A 17899-nucleotide genomic window follows, 5' to 3' on the forward strand; every position below is an offset into this window, starting at 1 on the left:
TGGGATCTGCCTGTGGTAAGTGGCCATGGTGGACTTGGAGGTTATCCATGTCATGAAAATGACATTTCCCTCTTGTAGCTTACGTGCCTAATTGAAGACTAGTCCTGTACCTTTTTCCCTCAATGGCAAGAACCCTTGGCGCAATATGACAGATGGCCCAAAAGACGAGAGAGGGCTACGAGGCCACCCACCCGCCTGTCACAGCTGTCAAAGGGCGGTGCTCCAATCATCTGCACATGACAACATGACCCGCCCCACGTCTTAACTCTGAATGCCTAATGAGACCACTTGGGACGCTGCTTCTTGTCTGCTTTTTTCTTCTGTGTCTTTCTTTTCAGAGTCATTTGCATGTGTGCAGGGTGGAGAGGGGAGAGTGTCTCGGTGGCTGCGCTGGCCAGCCCGGATCAATACTATTGATCAGCGTGCTGAGCAAAGCTAATGATGAGGTCACACTAAACACATGAAGAACCCACCAACCATGTCAGAGCTGATATTCAGAGACGGCGAGTTATTAGACTGACAGGTCTACCATGCAGTGGGCCAAATCAGCTGAGTGCTCTGTTCATACAGCTGCGTTGATAATGATAATGAGTTAGATGATGAACAAAATAAAGTGACAGGCAATAAACAACACAATATCTTTAATAAAAGAGACAATAAATACTGACATTTAAAATTCTATAAAACAATGTTGAAAACTAATCCGATTTTTTTGGGAATATGTGTATAAAATACATCTGTATAAAAATACAATACTATTCTCTTAACTTAAAAAAAAAATCACATCCTAAAAGCCCTCAAAGCCCCAAACACTATAGCTTTCATTACCAGACCAGAAGAACCCACTGCTGCCAGTGCTTTCTGCACTAGGCAGCCAAAACCAGCGCCCAGCAGAGGGAGGGCATGTGTGCTGTGAGTCAACGTGCGTGAAAATGGGCATTAGCATTTTAAAGAGATGGATTAAATCCCATTAAATTCAGTTAGATTCCATTCCACATCTTCAATACAAAAACAGCCGTGTGGCACACAGCGGCTAATGAGGCTTAACAGGCTTTTCATTAAGCACAGTTATTAAAGCGCTAAACATCATCACCACATCAAACTGAGCACTAGGGGCTTATACCCAGGGAGGCAGTCACAGAAACATAGTCACATCTTAAAGGATGTCACACAGGGTTCCACTGTAAAGGGAAAAAAATCAAAGCCTTGTGATGCTATTCATTTAGAAGGGCATTAGTCGTGCATGTTCTGTCTTCTTCCTCAGTTTTAGGGAAATACAGTATATAAAGCATACCTACACTCCAGTCAGAGTTATTTTAAAAGGTAGAGCAGAATGACACAATATGGATCTAATCAATCAAGTGTATTTAAAGTTTATCCTGCCTTTGTTGGAGTAACTGTCTCTACTGTCCAGAAAAGGCTTTCTATTAGATTTTAGAAAATTACAGTGAGAATTTGATTGCTTTAAGTGACAAGAGTGTTAGTGAGGTCAAGATGTTCACCACCCCACCTCTTCCCCAACTCCCCAGCCCAGCCCAAGAAAGTACTGGATGGACAAACTGCTCCACAGTTCAGTGCCGGAGGGTTTATACCCCGCTAGCCCACATCTGGCATTAGGCATGGTGGCAATAGGTTAATGTTTACTATTTTATTCGCAATACTCCTACAGAGGGACTAGACAAGCTGTGTGTATGTGTGCATTTTCACATCTGTGTCAGCAATGGGTGCAACTTAAATAGCTGAATGCATTAAATAGAAGAGGTGTCCACAAACATTTGGACATGAAGTGTATATGTCTTTGCTCCACTTCTAGTTTAAAATGAAAAATGAATAATTTAATAAAAAGCTGAACATCTCAACAAACATTATTAATTTTCACCACAGTTTGGTGCATAGGATGTTCTCATACAGCAGCAGAGTGAGCAGCAACACGCTGAGAGGCTGGAAATGTTTTGGAATGTTCCCTGAAGCTTTCTGCTTTTCTCCCCTAGTTCATTTTCCCCATTTTTTAAAAACTGTTCATGGATTCTTTGCTCTGACCCACCACTGTAAACAAAACCTACTGTTTTCACCTGACTTACTCTCCTGACTGCTGCAACATGCCGTAAACTGGTCTGTGTGTGTATACAGGTGCTGGATTGGTTCTCAGGCGAGAGAAGCGTGGTCGTGGTCGGGATCCTCCATAATGGATCTTAGAGCCTCTAGAGCTTCTAAAGTCACCCTTAGACTGCCCACCACTTCACTGCTGTCCTTCACATCCATAACTGAAATAGAGAGAGAAAAATGGGATTAAATGGAATTGAGTTAACACACACACACACACACACACACACACACACACACACACACACACACACATACACACACACAGACAGAGACACACTCTTAAAGCCTAAAAACACCATACTCACTGTTGAGGCTGACATCTATCATGTTTCTCTGCTTCTCCAGAATGTCAGAGATCCTGAGGTAAGCCACACCCACATCCTCACACTCCTTCTCCTGTTCCTCCTCCTCAGGTGGGTCACTAACTACTGTGAACTTGATGCTGAAACAGCCAATCATACACAATTAGCTGAGGGCCACTCACTGACACAGTCAGCAATAAGTATGAACACAATCAGTTCAGTATGTTCTCTTTTAATAATTCCAATAATTTATTTATTTTTTATTCCCCCTATGTGAAGATGTATTGATGAGAGAGAGAGAGAGAGAGAGAGAGAGAGAGAACATACTTCTCTAGCTTTCGGTTTCTGCCTTCAAGTACTGCTCTTAGGGCGTGGCGCCTGGCCTGGTTATTCTCCACATCCACATAGATGACTGTCAAGACAGACAAAACAGCTGAATCACATATACAGAAAATTATCATAAAACCACTCACATTAACAACTATAAATCAACTATCAACTATCAAAAATAAATATAAATAAATACATTTTAAAAATGCTAAAAAGTATAGACTGTAGAAGACTGTATAGACTGTAGACTATAGAATGTTTATCCTAATAAAAAAAAATGCTGTAATGAGACAGCATTTATGAGTTCATGTGTACCCACCATTGCTATAGTTGAAGTAGATGCTTTGTCCAGGCAGTGGTTTGGGCAGTGACAGGGGTGTCTCCACGGTGGGAAGGTCCAGGAAACAATACTCCACAAACAGCCTGACAACACTAGAGTCCACTGTGACCCTGGAGTCCGGCTTCAGATTTAGAGACACAATCTCTACACGAATCCGCTCAAATGGCTGGAACACAGCAATACAAGGCCTTCATACACTGTCTTTCTGACATATTGATTATGGTTCTACAGGTACACATCCAAAAATCACAGCCACAGACAAACATATAGATACATGTATGTCCACACATATGTATATTCTGAATACAGTCAGACTTAATAATTAGACTTAATAGTAATTTGCACTACGACAATGAGCTTCACAGTGCAGATGAACAATGACACAACTTATAAATCACCAAAACAACACAAGAGCTTCTTAAGGCAAAGAAATGTAATATTCGTATATGGCTGAATCAGTCAGCTAACCTCAGCCCAGTTCAGCAGCTTTTCACTTACTAAAGACCAAGCAGAAAAGAGAAAGACACACAAACAAGTAATAATCGAAGTTGGCTGCAGTAAAGGCCTGGCATAACATCTCAACAGAGGAAACAGTATTTGGTGATATCATGATTTCCAGACTTCAAGCAGTTGCTGACTGAAAAGAATTTGCATCCAAGTATTAATAATTGGCAACTTTTTAACATCAGAAAACACAGAGTTGGTTGGATAATGCTTGTGGACTACAATGTTCAAATGGGTGTAATATTATCAGGATAGCTGTCTTAACTCTGTCTCGTCTCTCTTACTCATCCTGAAGTTCCATTTTTAATTTTTGCTCAAGTAAATTGTGACATGGACACTGGGAATAACCAATACGCAAGTTCTCCAGCACAGTATGCAGTAAAGCAGCTTAGGTGAGATATGAGAAGAAGAGACCCTGGGAGGCCTTGTACAAAAAAAACGAATAATTAAAATAATCAGAAAATGAAAAAAAAAAACAGAAAATATTAAATAAAACAAAATAAAGGGAAATAATCTAAAAATAAATAAGTCTTGCAAATAGTGACCCCCCCCCAAGATTCTCAGTCTTTGCCAAATCATAGTGTGTGACTGATTAGCAACAATAAAGACAATAAATTGTCTACAGATGTGAGAAAGCATCTTTTAAAGTATTTCTTAAGTCTTCTAGTGATTCACAGTTTGACCTATGCTACTTGATCTTTTATTCAGAAAAGCTGAGGGTTTAAACGATGGAGGCCAGTTGTAGCTACTTATGCCCTTGTGGTGCATAAGTAGCTACATCTTTCATCTGTGTAAACTTCCAAAGCAGGTTTTCATTTTTTTGTATAAAACTATTCAAATCATTTTAAGGTTTCAACTAAAATATGACACAGCGCCAGCATCAAGGGTCTATTGTTATCCAGATGAGTCTGGTGGCTTTTAAAGAGATGTTGTATAAACACAATATTTTGAAATACAACACACCTTTACAAGAACTCACCATTCCCCTTGACTTAATTGTACATCTAAAATTATGATTAGTTTATTAAAAAAAAAAAAACAACAACAACAAATCCCATTGTCTAATGCTTATCACAACCAAGACCATGACAGATCTCTATCTAAACCAGCAGAGACACCGTTCATATTTTATATAAGGCAGGCCAACTTCCAACACAGCTGGACTATTAAGAATGATGGGCACAATACAGGCAATATCTCTTTCACAAAGATGACACAATGTCCACTGGGAATGTCTGTCTTATAATGATGGATACAGTTGGAGCTATTTGTCTCTGTCTTGCGTCAGTCTGTCAGGGAATCCGGGCCAGTTTTCAGCTTTAAGCGCCTTCGCCCATGAAACTGTCAGTTAAAGAGATTTGGTCTACACGCTGGCGGTTTGTCTGTATCTCTCTCCCATCTCTCTCTCCTGTCTCATCATATGGCCTGCTTCATTCCTCTCTCCATCACATATAATTCAGTCTGCATGGAGGGCTGAGCTTCAGTAGAAGCCATAGCTGAACTACTGCATGTCAGCCTTTTGTATGATAACTTCCGTTGTGGGATCCAAACGTCAGTCCCAGTATTACTGACACAAAGTGAGTTGTCCTAGAGCCAATATCTCAATCAAAAATGCTGTGTACAAACTGCATGCCTGCATGTGATTAGCTGGCACGCATGCTGCCCTTATACTGGAAGAACTCGGGGCAACATGATTCCACTTCCACTTACCCGTATTTTCCTACATTTTCTGACATTCAAAATTAGACATTTTCAAATTGCAGCACTTCACTGAAGATGAGCATCTAAATCTAAAGGTGAGTACGGTGCAGTGGGCAACAACATCGCCGCCTCCGTGGCAGACTGAAGTTTGATTTTTCGTCCAGGCAAGCACATCACACTACACCAATAAAAGTCATTGGGCAAGACTCTTAATGCTACATGCTAACTGTTGTACATGGTTACATGGTCTAGCCTTGGCTTAAAGATTAGAAAAGCAAGCTTGGGACCGGAAGGTCGCTGGTTCAGTCCCCCAGACTGTACTGAGCAAAGGCAGTACAATGGGTTACTAATTTTCAAACATTCTATTACACCTCAGCAGCAGAAACACAGCTAATGAGCGCATGCCATTTTAGACTAGATCAGATTCATTACGTGCATCCTAACTGTTTACTAATTATTAATACTAACTAGTTTGTGAACATGACGTATGTAGTACAGGTGAATGTGTTAAAGTTGAGTATGCTCAAATATCCATCATACAATAACTGCTCAGTTTTAAAGTGTGGCTATGATGGACACTATTATCCCACAATGCAATGCGAAATGACATCTAGAACAATAATTAGAAAAAATGGCAAATAACCATGCAAGCGCAACGGCAACGACAGCTAGTAAATATGCAGTGATGTACGTTGGCATAGCAACACTTAATTACTTCCTGTTAGTAGAATACATTTTGTGTACTAACCTGCCAAACTTGCTCTATTACGATTAGTATATAGTATATATGTATATTTTATGAGTGTATAGTATGCATTTGGAATACAGACATTCTTTTCTTTCTCTCTAATGTCTAATCCAGAGTTTTCTGATAAGGTCACACTGATAGTGATGCCTACGGACCCAATCTGTCGTCTCTACTGAGAAACAATTAGTGTGGAGATGTACAGGATGGTGAAAGTGTATAGAGAAACACTAATTAGGGATTAGATAAGCAGCAGAAACGTTGTTATACTCTGGACTCTTACTAAAATACTTTAAACCCTGGCCATTACCTCCTAAAATGTAGCACTGAAATAGCTTTTACTTACAACACTTGCCTACAACACAATAGGAATGCCTACAACCTCATTATTATCCGACAGAAGGTCAATAATCATTGTTTATTTGTGTGATATTAATCACTTAAACCAAAAATCTAATTTCAGCTAAGTGACTGGAAAGCAAAACTTGAGTCTTTTGGTCTTAAAATAATAAATGAATGTTTTCTATAATATTCTTTAGTACAGAAGACTTGGGATCTTGGAGCTTCTAGTGGAGCCCACTAAACTATCACTAGGTCACGCTTAAGGACAAATTTGGAAAGTAACCCCATTTACAAGAGACGTAATCTTCTTAATCATACTTATTCACCTCACAGAGCATAATGATATTGCCAACTTCCATTATTACTTTGTGCAACTTCAGCACAGACAGAACTTGTTTTTCCCCCTTAGTCTTATTATCAGTGTGAAACTCTCCAGTCCCTGGCTATGCTGTTTACTTATCCTAAGATACACCTAAAAACAGGCCTGGATGTGGGTAAAATAAACTCGATGAAATGTTCCTTACTGTTTTAACATACAGACAGGCAGATAGACAGGCAGACAAACACACACACACACACACACACACACACACACACACACACACACACCATGTACTTACCTGTTTCCTGGTCTGTGTGCTCGGAGCAGGCACAATGCAGTCATCGCTGTCTGAAAGAATCGATTCACTCAGATCTGTGCCTTCCACCTGCTGTATGTCTGGAGAGAGAGGCGGCGAGAGAGAGAGGCGGAGAGTGAGACCATTATGTTAACTAAGCACAGCAACAGTTATGTCAGTAAGAAAGTATGAAGAGGAAAGAGTGACAGCAAGGTAAATTGGTTTGAAATTTGTAACTGCAATAACGATTCCAGAGAGAAAGGCAGAACTGTCAACCTTCCCCAAATACTGTTGAAGGCAGCTTGTCTCTCTCTCTTTCTCGCTCACTCACTTTCTCAGCCCCAATAGGTCAGCATAAGATAAGAGTGAGATGTTGGACAAGAGGACTTTAAAAGAGAGCCTCTTGGCCAAGGTCAACAGTCATTAACATTTATGTTGTTGGCTATCGTGAGACACCATACTGTATCAGGATATTGGCAGCAGCGCTTGCAATATTTATGACTTCTGTTCTCACAGTGCTGTAAGGAGGCCAGGCAAACAATAGAGCATGTACTTTTTCACATAAAAGGGAACACGAAGCCTGGACATAAGCATTGTTTTCCCAAGAATGCATATGGGATCCAATATACAGCAGTCGTAGTAGGGCCTCTATTGCGCAAACCTACTGCAAGAAATAAAAACAATACACAAAAGAAGCAAGCCTTGCAGGCTATTCTCAATGAAGAAAGTTGGTAGTTAGTATACAAAGTAATCAGTCGGATAATGACCTTAAGACTTTTTAACAATTAACAATTAAAAACCCATTAACAATTCCTACCACTTTCATTAGAGTGAAGGCAAATCTCTATTCAGAATAGGACCCAAATATGTGTTATTTTCTGTCGCAGTACATCACCATACATATTTAGGGCTCCAATTACTGTTTGGCGGTACTGATAAAATGCAGTATGTTCTAAATACATTATGGAATCACATTGTTATGGTTCAGGTTTACGGAGTGCTGCTACTTTATGCTACAGATATAAAATTAATTTTATTAAATTTAAATTAAATTACAGTTCTGGTAAGATGTTTGACATCATTGGCATGAATGTCATGGCAATACTGGGGTTTCAGTGTTTCCTTTGCACTGTTCTTTTGTGGTGTAGAATGAGTGTAAAACATTATTCTTTAAAAGAAAGGAGTTTGCTGAAATCAACACAGGGTGAAAAATGTAGATACATCCACTCAGATTACTAATTCAGTAGTGCTGAAAGTTCCAAAATGTCTTTTACCTGGCCAAGGCCAAGGTCTCTTAGCTTTCTGTAAATGATCACAACTGACTAGAGCTGGTAGCTTCTTCACATAAAACAGCTTTGTTTGACAGCACTTATTCGACGGACCAACACACAGTACAGTGGGAAAAGTCAAATATCCTCAGTGCAGATCTGAGAAAGATGATCAAAGATCTACACAGTCTGGCATGTCTCTAAACAACAGCAGATTCCAAGATCATCAGTTCAAACATACGTTTTTGCAAATGAAGCAACATGTTCTGGGGCTGCTTTGGAACTAGTACATTACACAAAGTGAACATACATCCAACTAAAACTCTGACAGAATATTGCTGATGACTACCAAAAGTGTCTAGTCAAGGTGCAAGTTTCCACTCTGTGTTGGTTTGAGAAATAAAATATTGCAGTACTTTCTTGTTGTTGTTTTTTAACTAAGCGATGTTGGACACCTATTCTACCCAGAAGAACAGCTTAAAAAATAACTGACAATTCAAATATTTATATACAATTTATAAAAGATTTTTTTTTTAAATCATCATTCGTGTGACCCACCTTCCTCTGGCTCTTGCAGTTCCTCAGAAATGTCTGACTCATCAGACATGGAATGAGAGCTCACTGCAATCAGCTGGCCTTCTGAGAAATGTGACTCTTCATCATCTTCTTCCTTTGTAAATGTAGTGGCCTTACCCTCAGCGACTTGGACAGTCTGTTGGCGATACGTAAATGTTTTTTTTTTTTTTGCTGTATCAAAAAAGGACTATGTTGTGTTCTGTTAATTTGTACATAAAAGCTTTATTACTGTAAGTGCAAACCTTCACTGTTGAGACAGTAGAGTTTTCTTGATCACCACCAGGGAGTGTGGTTTCACTCATCTTGCAGCAAACACAGTCACAGACACGCATGTTACACAAGAGGTAAAGGTTTAAACAGAAAAAAACCTTTTGTGGTGATTCTCTTACCTGGTTTTCAAATTCAGTGATGTCTAAGAATGAAACTTTTTTTGTGGCTGTTTTTGTAAGGGTCCGCAGTCTGGGCTTTGGCAGTGGGCTCTACAAATACAGATTTAAGAAGTAAAAAGTAAGCCATTGTCTTTGGATGCTAGAATGTCTACACAAATACAAACATAGAAAACACCACATATAAATATTAAAACCTTGGCTTTTATGAGTCCATTTACTTTGTGTCAAATTTCCAGTTACTCCTTATTTCACTGCGAAATGAAACACTATGTGGGCAAAAGTATTGGGACACCTGCTCATTTATTCAATTAAATATTTATGACATATATTTATGGGTATTAAGAAAGAGTTTATCCTGCTTTTGTTGGGAGTAACTATCTATACTTTCCAGAGAAGCTTTTCTAGATTTTGGAGCACAGTTGTGGATCTGCCTGCAGTGACGAGAGCGTTAGTGAGATCAGGATGCTGGATGATCACCAACCCAACTCATCCCCAACCCACCCCAAGTGTATTGGATGGAGCACCATTATTCCAGAGAACGCAGTTTCACTGCTCTACAGTTCAATAGCACTTACCAATACCACTCTAGCTCATTTCATAGTTCATTAAATCCTGGGTCTAGAACTTACCTCAGAAAGAGTTAAACGCGGTAAAGGAGGAGGCTCCTGCTCCTTCTCCTCCCCTTTCACACTTCCATTTCCACCAGCTGCTATTCTGACTGGAGTCTCTTTGGTGATAAACTTAGCCTCCTCTGCAGTGATGGCTGAGCCAGAAGGAGGCAGATATGTGAACTTCCATTTGAGAGTCACATCTATATAGCCACTGGCAACGCCATCTGGATCCACAAGCTCAAACATACCTGATAAATCATCATATACAACAGAAATGTCAATTACAAGCCTGCAGCAGCATAAGCAGACACAGACTAACACATTAATCATTGCCACTAATGTGTTAGATTTAGCCAAAGACCTTAAAAAAGGGCATGTTTTGTATCCTAATTCAAACAAATTGAGACAAATTGATACAGTAATAACCTCACCTGTGATGGCCTTATCATGGGCCAGAGATATAAGCGGCACTCTGGCTTTCCCCAGGTATAGCTGATTCTCCAAGTCCAGATCATCGAACACATACAGGATCAAAGCTTCTGCCCTCAGATACGCATCAAGGTCAGCATTCATCATGAAAGGGAAGGTCATGTGATCCTCAAATTGGGGCTCAGTGGTAGAGGGAACGATTGGAGTGTCGTGGTCAGGGAAGTCATGAAGTTTGTAGATGACGTATGGACTAGGCTGGGCATGAGGGCCTCTGGATCTGAGGTTACTGCAGCAGCGTACTATGACATTGAGTTCATTTAGGTTTTCATCTTTAAATGAAGCACTCGGGACGGAGGCCGTTGAAGCCTGGGGAATGGTCACACACACACCGCAGTAACTTATTTATCTGCTGACAAAAAAAATAATTAAAATTTCTGTTTATATTTTGATTTTGTTAAGCTTTGCCTCCTAGCTTGTTAACATCTTTATTTGCTGATTTTTTGCAGCTTCAGACATCTAGGTTTCTGCAATACTGTAATCAGCTCTTTTCAACACCCTTTGGCATATAGAAATGTATATTATTTATTTATTTACAAATTCTATTCAATACTGAGTTGCAATTTTTTAATTATAATTTTTTGTACATTTCATATTTATATTTTACAGTTATAAGTATTTGGACAGTAATGTGTTTTTCTTTGTAATTTTGCCTCAGTTTCATGGCCAAGTGATAGAAAGGGAAAGAAAAGGCTCATGATACAAAGCATATCACATCATCTGTCAAGCATAGTGGAGGCACTGTGCTGGCATGGGCATGAATGACTGCCAATGGAACTGGGTCACTGGTGTTTACTGATCATGAGCACTAATAGAAAATAATGGCATGAATTATAAAGTGTGTAGAGCTGCATATTCTACTCAGATTCAGTAAATAAAATGCTGCAAACAGTATAAACCTTGCAAAGCATGTCAAGAAAGGAAACGCTGCATTTGGTGAATTCCATTTTCAGTTCCAGACTTTAGGGAGTCACTGATTGTCAAGTATTTGCATCCAAGTATAAACAAGATTTGTTATATTTATAATTAATGTTAGTTTGTTGTGTGAAAATGGAGAGGCTGTGTAAAAAATGGCTTTTCTAAAAGGTGCAATATTTTGGTTAAAGCATTGAATTAAAGCTGAAAGTCTACACTTCAATCACATCTTAATTACTTCAAATCCATTGTTGTGATGTACAGAGAGGCAAAACATACTGTCTATGTACTTATGTACACAACAAGTACTGATGTCCGCCTTAATACTTGTTTTGGACAAAATCATGCAGTCATGTCTTTTCATTTACAGTTCATATCATATTTACAGGCTGCCCACATTCTGTCTGACTAAATAACTGCATCAATAGCATGCAAATAGCACATAAATATGAATATCCGACCAGGTTAAGAAGAAAGTGGATCTAATTTGGGCATTGCATTCTGCTGTCTATTCATAGAAAGACATGTAGTCAGTTTATAGTGAGTGTTAATACTACCTGGCTCTGGTCTCTTATGCTGGAACTGAGGTAGCCCAGCGCTTTGGCTCTCTCCTTATACAGACGGATGGCCTGCTCTATAGGAACCCTCAGTCTGAGCCAGTAGTCCAGAGTGCCAAATGCCTGGATATCCCCAGTGACACCTACCAAAGGAGACAGCAAGAAGTAAACTAATGCAAGCAAATCCAAATGTAGACAAACAAATCATTTAAAATTCATGAATGCAAAAATAGCTGAACAAATCACTAAGCATGTGTGTGTGTGAAAATGTACTGGTACAGATGGAAATGAACATCATAATATATATATACATAATAAATACCTTCATGTACACTGAAAAGAATGTAAACTCACCTACCAACTGCAGGGTGCCAAACACCTTCCCATCTCTTTCCAAGACCTGACTCAGTCGCAGCTGACCTGCGGCTATGGTGCGGTAAGCCAGACCCTCAGCCAGCTGCGCTTCCACAGTAATGGAACTGCTATGAAGGTAGTGCAGGAAAAGATCATCCACTTTTACCAGATACTGTGAGGTGAAGTTATAGGCTGGCTGGGACCCCCACACCACCGCCGTAGACTGAAGTTCAAAGTCATAGAATGCGTAAGTGCAGAAAGTTGATGGGTCTTTGTCACCAAGACTCTCTAAAGCTTCGGGGCCAAACCGAGCCGTGCCCAAGTGAATCTCCAGGAGATTCTCGCCTCTTGACAGGTGCACCGTTTCATCAAACTCATCAGTCACATCATCTTCTGTGACATCAGGTCTGAAGACGTGGGTCTTGGTTCCATAGGCGATGTCTTTCAACTGGGCTATGAGAAAAAAGCAAGACGTTTAGAAGATAGCTGAGAGCTTTGACGAAATCTGAAAATTAAGTGCTGAACATTAAGCATTTGGAATGTAACTGAACCTTCAAGTTTCTTTATCTTGGCAGCTCTCATGTCCAGAACCTGGGCCAGTTTCTCCTGTTTAAGCTCATTTTCCAGCTTCAGATCATCCATCTTACGTGTGACTGCTTCAACTTCAGCCTAAATAAGATTTGGTGACATAAGATTTTTTTTCTGGTGCTTGTGAGCATGCATGCTCTCGGTGCAAGTGTTTCTACATGACCACTATAAGGCACCTTTTTTTTTTTTTTAAATAAATGTTTCATATGATCCAACAAATTTTTATAGACGATAAAGACAACTCAAGAAAACACCCAATGCAGCCTTTAAATGATCATTCTATTTATTCTAAATGTGTGGCACAGCAGTCTGTAATGTTTAAGGGGATATAGGTATAGTGACGTAGGTTGTGAATAAATCTTCAATAATAGAATAATTATAAGCTGCATGCATATTTACTGGTGTTGTCTTTATCTTCTAATCAAATTATTTAGATCATATGATACATTTAAAAGTGACAAAAATAGAAGAGATTGGAATACATTTTTACAGCCCTGTATGTTGAATGTTTCTCAGGCCTGCTGCTAGAGTTACTCTTCATTGCATTGCAAAGTTGAACTTTTCCTTTGCTCATCTGGGTTAGCTAGGGCTATGTTCACATTACCAGGCTGAAGTGACTCAAATCTGATTGTTTTTGCCTTACTGTGAAACAGAGCTGGGCTGTTTGGACATTTCAAATCCAATATTTTCAAATCAGAAGTCATTTTCATATGTGGCCCTAGATCGCATACATATCTGATTTGTGGGTGTGCAACATGAATGTGAAAAACTACAATTATTATTATTGTTATTATTATTATTATTATTATTATTATTATTATTATATTTGCTCTTACTATAAGACTTAAAGTTACAAGCCACATGGGTAACAGATGAAAGTTTTACTAGGCATTGTTGCTGATATTGTACCTGGTAGTCTTTATTGATCTTGTGCTGCATTATGAGCATATTTCTAGTCTTCTCAAGCTCTTGGACAGTTTCAGCATGAGTGGCCTGTAGTTCCTTCAGTGAGCATTCCACATCTACGTGGATCTTCTCTTCAACCTTCTCTAGAAAACCCAACGCACCATTTGCCTGGGTCTTGCGTACCTGGAAGTTGAAATTCATTTAAAAACAGGGAAATAATGTAAATATTAATGAATGCAGTTCACTTTATCTGTTAAGAAACCCTTTGAATATGTGAAGTCCATGGGTTTCTTTTTTAATATCCAATAAAACTGTCCATAAAATGTTTAAATGTGTAATTAATTACTTTTCTTTCTTAGCGATTGCTTCTAGGTAGCTTAGCAAACCAGGAGCAGCTAACCATCACTTTATGGTTAACTTTAAGCTTTTACCTTAATAAGCATCAGTGCTTCACTGAGTTCAGCAGCATCTACTTCACTCTCCTGTAAAACGAAAATACAAAGTACACTAAAGAGAAGAACAGTGCATGTTCAAATGTATAAACATTTTAACTTTCAAGCATACCTTGGTAAAGAACTTCATTCGGTCTTTTATTTCATCTAATTGTTGCTTTTGTTCCAGATAGCGAAGCTGAAGTTCTTTGTTCTCTTGCATCAAATTCTCATTCAAGTCTTAAACAGAAAATATGAACATATCAAACAAGCTGTATGAAGGAAAAGTGTTTTGTTCAGTTTGCTACACAGTTAGACAGAGGTCTTCCAGAGAACATGGCATGGGTTTATTGTACCTCTCTCTGCCTTAATCTTATCCAAGATTTGGTTTTTATCAGTGAGATCAGATTTCAGCGCCATCTCCAACTGAGCAATCTGCAGTTTGAGCTGCTGTTCTCTCGTTTTCCACTTCTGTTCCTGGCTAACATCAAATGCACTACAGAAGGAAAAAAAATGTTTTACATATGGGGCCTCCACTTGTTGACATGCTGGTCCAGTTCCTGTTTTTGATCTATGCACTTACCTGTTAACTAACTTATCACAATTCTCTTTAAGCAAGTCCCTCTCCTTCTCCAAATCTTGAATTCGCACAAGCAACTTAAAGAAGAAAAATGTATGTTCAGCAAAAATTGCAATTTTATTAACCTCAGGCTAAAAGGAAAATAATAAGCTGGCAAGTTCAAAGTTGCAGTACCTCACCAGTCCTCCTTTCTTCCAGTGTTTTAGTGTGCAGCTGGCTTTCTAAGCCCAGACTCTTCAGCCTCTCTTCTTTCAGCTGTCCAGTGAGCTCATCCACTTTAACCATTGCTGCCTCATGGCTGGCTTTCAGGGTTTTCTGGCTCTGTACATGACCATAGGAGTTCATAAGTGGAAAACAGCAGCAGTTAATAACAACCCTTTAGGTTTGGAATGCTGGCCATGGCACTACGTAACCATATTTGTGTAAAACCATGCTTCTTTCACATCAGATGCCAATTCTCAGATTGTCAATAAATGCATGTTTTTAGCTGTCCATGAGGGGGAGCTCATAGTGCGATTTATATTTACAACAATGGTGCAAAAATTGTGCAATGGTACAATAATGCTGCTTTAACACAAACCTTCTGACATCTGACCACAAATAATTCAAGGCACAATGTACATTTTTAATGAACTAAATGTCACTCCCACTGCATTGGAAAATCATCGTACTGTTTCACTGTTACCTCTTGTAGTTGAAGGAATCTTCCCTCCAGCACAGTGAATGCATTTCCTTTCTCAGACAGTTGCTTCTGCAGCTTTATCATCTCCACGTTATCTTTAATGGTTGACCTAAGTATAATGCCAACATATTTTTAGCAGGTGCTCTTTCACAGAGTTTGCAAAAGTTAAAATGCTACCCCTAAGATATATACACACACACACACACACACACACACATACACATATACACACATATGCACTCATACATCATACATATATGTACTTATACAGCTAATTATGCAGATAAAAACAAAATAAAGAAATAAATAACATACATACCTTTGACCACTGGCCTGCTGTTTTCTCAGCTGAAGAAGAGATTCCTCATAGTCTCTGTCTTTACTTCTCAATTGATCTCTCAGCATCTCCGCTGATCTCTCCATCTCTCCCATCTGAGCCCTCTGGCTTTCTATCACATTCTCCCTTCACAAAAAGAAGACAAACTGTCAATCATGTTCAGCCTCCATATTACAGATTGGAAGGGGAGTGGATTTCTGATGATTGGTGTGTGAAGAACTGTTCAGAGCACATACAAATTGCGGATCTCTGAGCGAGCCTCATCCAGCAGACTGTGCCCGTAACGGGGTAAAAGCCCCTGAGGTGGCTTGCTGCTCATTTCCCCCTCCACATGTCTGGATCCTACTGATGAAACACCATTCAACTTAATATCTCCTTCACAGATGTCTGACAAAGCATATTACATTTAGGGGCTGAGTATTTTACCTCCTCTTGGTGTAAGAGGCCGCTGAGATGGTGCAGGCGTGTCTTCCCTAAGTCTGTGGAGGCCGGAATTAATGCGAGATTGGATGTGACTGTAGGGCGTCGGTCTGCGACTCTGGGTCTGAAGTTGATGTTTTGCTGTAAGCAGACGCTGCTTGAGTCCCTCATTTTGTTTCTCTAGCTCCTGGACTTTCTCTTGGAGCTCCTCCATCATTTCCTCCATCTCAACATCCCGACCACCAACCACACGGCCTGCTGAAGTCATCTGTTCAACCCGCTTACGGTCCTTCACCAAGCGGATCAGCTTGGTGGCCATTCTGGATTCACACACAAAACATTATTCTTTGACTAAGCACCTGATTTATCATAACCGAGTCAAACAAAACAAGCAAATCAGACAATCTGTAAGTGACTGACTAATGGATTGAACAAATGAATCATTACCTCTTGATCTTGTCTTCTTGTTTGTGTGTGTGCTGTTTGAGCAGGAGGTTTTCATCCTGCACACGGAGGTATCGATCCTCAAGCTCCTCTCTGCTGACCTTGGCCACAGCTTGTCTGGCTCGGGCATTTTGGAAAAGTGATTCTAGGGACATAGTTCAATATCTTGATATTTCTATATTACAGACAAGTCATGGGTTAAACTGTGTTTTTTGTATGATCTTACTTTTGGGTTGTAAACCTTTTGATATATATTTTTTTTTTTTACCTTTCTCCAGAACTGGCATGCCTGCTCCGCTATGGTTTAAGGTGATGTCTCTTACAGGGACGTCCCCAGCACTCTCGTCAAACAACGTGAGCGCAGACATGCTGCAGTCTGAAAGCACAAACATTCAATGCATTTTTGCATGGTTATCCTAGTGCTGTGTGTTTGCCGTGATTACCTGCCCCTTTTTTATTGTAGCATGCTATCCCAAAAGGGAAATTGTTTCTATTTTTTTCCAATGAATAATAGTTATAGCTAATGTTTATATATATATATATATATATATATATATATATATATATATATATATATATATTACAAATCACTAGCTAGCTACTAACGTAAATGCAAGCCATACAGCTGGCTAACAGCTAAATAATCGAGGTAAACCACGAAGTGTGAACTTTCAGATATAGCTAACAAAACAATGGTGATTAATAAGCAGTTAGCTACATTCACACAGCAAGACAGATATGCTGCTTATCCTTCGGATTAGCGAACCGTTATCTGGCTAGTAGCTAGCACTGGGTCACTAACGTTAGCTACTCTGTACAATAACACGGCAACCCGTCCGCCTATTAACAACAATATAAAAGCAAACACTTCACGACAAACGCGGGTTATTCTACTTAGCTAGCTTCAAACAAACCCAGATATAAACATCTGGATAAACAACGCAATAACATGTTTATAACAAACCTGTAAAGATACTTTTGCAATTCACAGACAGTGCTAGCTACATTTTCGTGCATCCACAGCGACCGTTGCTAGCAAACAACTTGCTGCTTTCCCATCTCCTAAACGACTTCCTGAAAAGCCTTATGGGAAATGTAGTTCTAGGCGTAAAGGCTACCGCTGGCGTAAAAGGCCTTAAACTTTTTTACTCCAAAGAGCTAAACTCATTACAGAAATTACAGATTTCAGTTTACAAATTACAGTTACAGCTAGCACAACCCTCATGCCAATTCCAGTGCCATTCTAAGCCAGTACAAACCTGTAGAAACACATCGTGTAAACGTGTAAACTAAGTAAAGCACATAAAAATGCAATTGTTTTGAAAGCTAGCTGGTTTAATGTGTGAGTATTGAATAAATCTTCTTTTA

The 17899-nt window shown here is 39.4% G+C and overlaps 1 protein-coding gene across 3 annotated transcripts; it reads right to left on the minus strand.

Moving 5' to 3' along the window:
- Positions 1–624: 624 nt before the first annotated feature.
- rpgrip1l (RPGRIP1 like) lies at positions 625–17600 on the minus strand. Of its 3 annotated transcripts, none has more exons than XM_072670243.1 (26): positions 17496–17600; positions 16800–16907; positions 16535–16676; positions 16094–16407; positions 15904–16009; positions 15650–15793; positions 15334–15439; positions 14823–14969; positions 14652–14725; positions 14425–14564; positions 14202–14308; positions 14069–14119; positions 13641–13820; positions 12695–12812; positions 12144–12596; positions 11790–11932; positions 10263–10626; positions 9850–10079; positions 9221–9310; positions 9074–9133; positions 8814–8967; positions 6991–7088; positions 3058–3244; positions 2736–2820; positions 2412–2548; positions 625–2264 (listed from the first exon to the last, which is right to left on the minus strand). In XM_072670243.1, exons 2-26 carry the CDS (start codon positions 16897–16899, stop codon positions 2146–2148), a joined length of 3849 nt encoding a protein of 1282 aa, XP_072526344.1. In that variant the 5' UTR covers positions 16900–16907; positions 17496–17600; the 3' UTR covers positions 625–2145. The 3 variants fall into 3 exon arrangements, with proteins under 3 accessions (XP_072526344.1, XP_072526336.1, XP_072526350.1); XM_072670235.1 differs by having other exon boundaries at positions 15904–16012; XM_072670249.1 differs by lacking the exon at positions 9074–9133 and having other exon boundaries at positions 15904–16012.
- Between the last annotated feature and the right edge of the window lie 299 nt (positions 17601–17899).

Source organism: Salminus brasiliensis, chromosome 2 (assembly GCF_030463535.1).
Source record: "Salminus brasiliensis chromosome 2, fSalBra1.hap2, whole genome shotgun sequence".
Lineage (NCBI taxonomy): Eukaryota > Metazoa > Chordata > Actinopteri > Characiformes > Bryconidae > Salminus > Salminus brasiliensis.